The sequence below is a fragment of the Diceros bicornis genome, chromosome X (assembly GCF_020826845.1).
Source record: "Diceros bicornis minor isolate mBicDic1 chromosome X, mDicBic1.mat.cur, whole genome shotgun sequence".
Classification (NCBI taxonomy): Eukaryota; Metazoa; Chordata; class Mammalia; order Perissodactyla; family Rhinocerotidae; genus Diceros; species Diceros bicornis.
The window spans coordinates 99,069,393-99,074,241 of NC_080781.1; the positions used below are offsets into that span (position 1 = coordinate 99,069,393).

The window sequence follows — 4,849 nt, forward strand, 5'->3', positions numbered from 1 at the left end:
CTAGAAGACAACATAGGCAGTATGCTCTTCAACATCGGTTTTAGCAGCGTATTTTCAATTACCCTGTCTGACCAGGCAAGGGAAACAAAAGAAAAAATAAAGAAATGGGACTACGTCAAACTGAGGAGCTTCTGCACAACAAAGGAAACCATCAACAAAATGAAAAGAGAACCTAATAATCAGGAGGAGATATTTGCAAACCATATATATGGTGAGGAGTTAATATCCAAAATATATAAAGAACTCATACATCTCAACAACAAAAAAACTAGCAAACAACCCAATTAAAAAATGGGCAAAAGATCTGAACAGACACTTCTCCAAAGAAAATATACAGGTGGCCAACAAGCACATGAAAAAATGTTCAACATCACTAATTATTAGGGAAATGCAAATCAAAACTGCAATGAGATATCAACTTACACCCATCGGAATGGCTATAATTTACAAGACAAGAAATAACAAGTGTTGAAGAGGATGTGGAGAAAAGGGAACTCTCATATACTGCTGGTGGGAGTGCAAACTGGTGCAGCCACTATAGAAAACAGTATATAGAGGGTCCTCAAAAAATTAAGAATAGAACTACCATACGATCCAGCTATTCCACTGCTGGGTATCTATCCAAAGAACATGAAAACACAAATGCATAAAGATATATGCATCCCTATGTTCATTGTGGCATTATTCACAATAGCCAAGACTTGGAAGCAACCTAGGTGCCCATAAAGGGATGAATGGATAAAGAAGATGAGGTATATATACACAATGGAATACTACTCAGCCATAAGAAAGATGAAATCTTGCCATTTGCCACAACACGGATGGACCTTGAGGGTATTATGCTAAGCGAAATAAGTCAAAGGGACCAAGTCAAATATCCTGTGATCTCACTCATAAATAGAAAGTAAAAGCAACCATAAACAAACACATAGAGACAGAAATTGAGGTGGCAGTTACCAGAGGGGAAGAGGGAAGGGAGGAGGGTGAAAGGGGTGATTAGGCACATGTGTATGGTGATGGATGGTAACTAGTCTTTGGGTGGTGAACATGATGTAATCTACACAGTAATCGAAATATAATGATGTACACCTGAAATTTATATAATGTGATAAACCAATGTTACCTCAATAAAAGAATAAAAATTAAAAAATAAAGTCAGCAGTTTTTGTTTATTTGAGGTCCGCTTTTCGTAGGCTAAAATTACAAATACTAAATGTACAGCTCAATGTCATTTCACATACCCCACTATAACTATAACTTAGATTTAGGCATAGAACAGTTTTCACATCCCAAAAACTTTTCTTTTGCCTATTTCCAATCAGTAATCACCTCTCCAGAGGTGTGTTTGAACTTCATATAAAAGAAATCATACAACATGTACCATTTTGTCTGGTTTCTTTCACTAAACCTCTATGACATTCTTCCATGTACAGTTTTTGTTGAGGAAGATCAGCCTGGTGACAAGAGCAAATGGAATTAGCATAAAATCGGTGTTGATTTCTTCTTAATTTTAAGAATTCATTACACTTGAGGTCTTGGCTAAGTGGGGCTCAGTGCAACAAAAAGTCTTGGACTGTAGACTGAGAAGTCTGTCCTTTTAATGTCTGCCATGTTGTATTAGTCTGCTCAGATTGCCATAACAAAATGCCATAGACTTGGTGGCTTAAATAATAGACATTTATTTCTCACAGTTCTAGAGACTGGGAAGTCCAAGGTCAGGGTATCAGCAGGACCAGTTCTTGGTGAGGGTTCTCATCTTGGCTTGGAGACAGCCACTTTCTTTCTGTGTCTTCACATGGGGGTGGTTGGAGGGGAGGGGATGAAGAGCAAGCTTTCTGGTCTTTTCTTATAGGGGCACTAATCCCACCATGTGGACCGCGCCCTCATGACCTCATCAAAGCCTAATTACCTACCAAAGACCACCATCTCCAAATACCATAACACTGTGGGTAAGGGCTTCAACATATGGATTTTGGGGTCACAGAATTCAGTCCATAGTACGTGCTTAGCCCAGTCCTTTAAAAGAAGTCTCTCTCTTTCTTTAGTCATTCTTTGGAGGCTTGAAGGGAAGTGGGTACCATTCATGAAACACCTTTCAGCTCCAATTTTTAATACTTCTTTCACTCTCCATTCTCATTGCATCCATTTCAACTTTGTATGTTTTTTTATATAACATTAAAACATTCAAATTCTCTCTCTCTCTCATGGGAGATTTCAACCATTGCTGATATTTGATCTATACATCTCCTTTTTTTCCTTACATAATGGTGTCTCTACTGGCATGAGCTGTCCCAAGGTGGAAACTGGGGAACAAACTAGTTTGCATACCACAGGGCACTGCCATATAGGGACACTGTAGTTTTGCTTGCAGTGGTAGAATTAAAAAGACGGGACTTGCGTGGGCTTAAAGGGTAACCCAGGATCATAGGCCTCAAGAAAAGTTGAAGGCTTTGATCACTCATTGGACCCTGGACATGTCAATCCTCGCCTCTCAGCAAATGAGCTTAGAGCTCGCGATGACGGAACTGGCCCTTTGTTGACCCGTCCAAGCTCCGCCTCCCGTCACTGGCCCACTGGATTCTTTCCCGCCTTGTCAACGGCCACCTCAGGGACAGTCTTGGTGGGCTGCTCCTCTGGCCGCCCTCCTGCCCTTCCTGTCGCGCGGCCTTCACAGGCACTTTTGAAGACTGTGTCCCCTCTGTCGCCATTTTCTCTGCCGCCCCCACAACCCCCTTCCTGGCAGGCTCCGCTGCCAACAGCCTCCCCTCAGAGGCAGTCCCCTCAGCGGCCGCCATCTTCGCCGCGGTCGTTGCGGGCAACCCGATCGCTGCTCAGGTCCAGGCACGGACCGGGGCGTCCCTTCTGCCATGTCTGCCCCAGAAGAGCGAGATCCAGCCCAAGGCGGCCAGGATCGAGCTGACGGCGGGGCGGACTGCGACCCCAGACTCTTCGGGGTCCCGGTGGTTCCTGCAGAAGGATCAGATCCAATTGTGAGTGTCGCAGCCTTTCTGGTTTCCCAGACGGTCACACGAGCCCTGCAGGAGATAGAGGGTGGGGAAGAGGCCGCCCAGCCCGCAGTCGAGGAGGATGGAGACATCTGGTCAGCAGAGCAGGAGGAGGACATGGAGGCGGGACGGGAGGAGGAAGAGGACCAGGACTACGAAGGCGAGGAGGAGGAAGATGAGGATGAACCGGGAGACCACGCTGAGGAGGTATGGGAGGTGGGCGCGAAGGTTGTCGTAGGGGCCCGTGAGGCCCCCATGGCGGGGTTTCGGTTTCTGTTCTGGGATCTGGTCCGTTCCCTTCTACACCGTATTCGTAGTAATGACCATGTCTTGGTTTGGCCTCATGCAGGCCGTGTGGTGATGAGGCATGGTCCCCAGGGGCCCGAGAATCTGGGAGAGGGACCCGCGCCTGGGGAGGGCGAAAAGCTGGCGGGGGGAGTGGAGACCTTGTAGGCTGAGTACCTGGCAGGGGAACCTCCCCCTAGGTGCCCGAGGAAACTGCGGAGGGGCCTGCATGCCAGAAGGCAGAGGAACCAGAGGAGGCGAAGCTCCCTGACTGATGCACGTGTATTCTATGAGTGGGGGCCTGAGCGACCGAGGGGACTGAAGCTGGCAAGTGGCAGCAAAGTCTTCAGGACTTGTAGCCCCTGTTGGTGCATCCTGCTCAAAGGCAGGCCGTGCTCAGCGGTTAGCCTTGCCTTTAGCAGTTAAAAGGAGGGTCAAAGCGCTCAAAATACTTCAGGCAGAACACACATAAGTAGAAGCCCAATTCTGTAAAGGCCTTCACGATCTTGAGAAAAGGTATGCTGCCCTCTGCCAACCTTTGTTTGCTTAGAGATCTGAGATCATCAGTGCAGTTCATGAGCCCCAGAAGGTGAATGTCAGTGGAAAACAGGTGTTCGGGAAGGAGTTTGGGAGGAAATGGCAAGAGAGCCTGAAGGAAAGGGGCAAACAAACGGCATACCTCACTTTTGGTTGATGGCTTTTAAAAATGTAAATATTCGTGGCCAGCTGATCCAAGAAAATGGTGAACTTGTACTAGAGCACCCGAAAGATGTAAAAATTAAGTTTTCAGGGGTTGAAGAACCAATGACCTACTCTATATAATTTGTCTTTAAGTCAAATGAACACTTTTTTCCACGAAGTTCTGACAAAAACATACAGAAAGCAATCAGACCCAGATCGTTCTGATCCCTTTTTCTCCAAAGGGCCAGGTATAATTTCAGCAGCACAGGGTGGGGGATCTACTGGAAAGAGGGGGAAAACATCACTGTGAAAACTATCAAGCTGCAGAAATGTGAGGACCTTGGACGTGTTTTATCAAACACTAGGAAGTTACCCAGATATTCTTTCTTCTCCCACTTCTATCCTCCTGATTCTCCTGAGAGTAGAGTACTGGATGTCACTGCTGATTATAAATTGGGCTATTTTTTCAACAAAGTTCTGGTCCCAAAGTCTGTATTATTCTTTCCTAATGAAGCGAGTGAATATCAGTATGAAAACTGGTGACGAGGCCCAAGAAACTGAAGGTGAGGAGAAGAAAGCGGAAGGGGTCAGAAATGAAGAACCAGAAAAAGGACCTGAAAATGATCTGGATCCAGAAGATCGCAGTCTCTGAGAAGCCATCTATCTCTATATAGCTTTGCGTATCGTCCAGCCATTCCTAATATACATGAGTTATGTTTTTAAATTTTCTCAATATAATAAATAACAAAAAATGTTGAAAAATTTAGTTCTACAAGCTAGTTTAATGTTAATAATGTACTTGTATATTGGTATAGAATGTAGCATATTCTGAAGTGTACTTCGTTCACAGCTACAGTCCTTTGAGCTGTAATTGTAAG

General features: G+C 45.2%; 1 protein-coding gene across 1 annotated transcript; it reads left to right on the plus strand.

The window, feature by feature from the left end:
- Nucleotides 1–2,820: 2,820 nt before the first annotated feature.
- LOC131400563 (parathymosin-like) lies at nucleotides 2,821–4,624 on the plus strand. The gene is made up of 2 exons (XM_058535279.1): nucleotides 2,821–3,212; nucleotides 4,486–4,624. Exons 1-2 carry the CDS (start codon nucleotides 2,868–2,870, stop codon nucleotides 4,621–4,623), a joined length of 483 nt encoding a protein of 160 aa, XP_058391262.1. The 5' UTR covers nucleotides 2,821–2,867; the 3' UTR covers nucleotide 4,624.
- The last annotated feature ends 225 nt before the right edge of the window (nucleotides 4,625–4,849 follow it).

Excerpts from the sequence above, each read along its gene's own strand:
- LOC131400563 (XM_058535279.1), top strand. The coding sequence starts at position 2,868 with ATGTCTGCCCCAGAAGAGCGAGATCCAGCCCAAGGCGGCCAGGATCGA. Across the intron at positions 3,213-4,485 it reads CGGGAGACCACGCTGAGGAG|CGAGTGAATATCAGTATGAA; the intron begins GTATGGGAGGTG and ends TTCCTAATGAAG.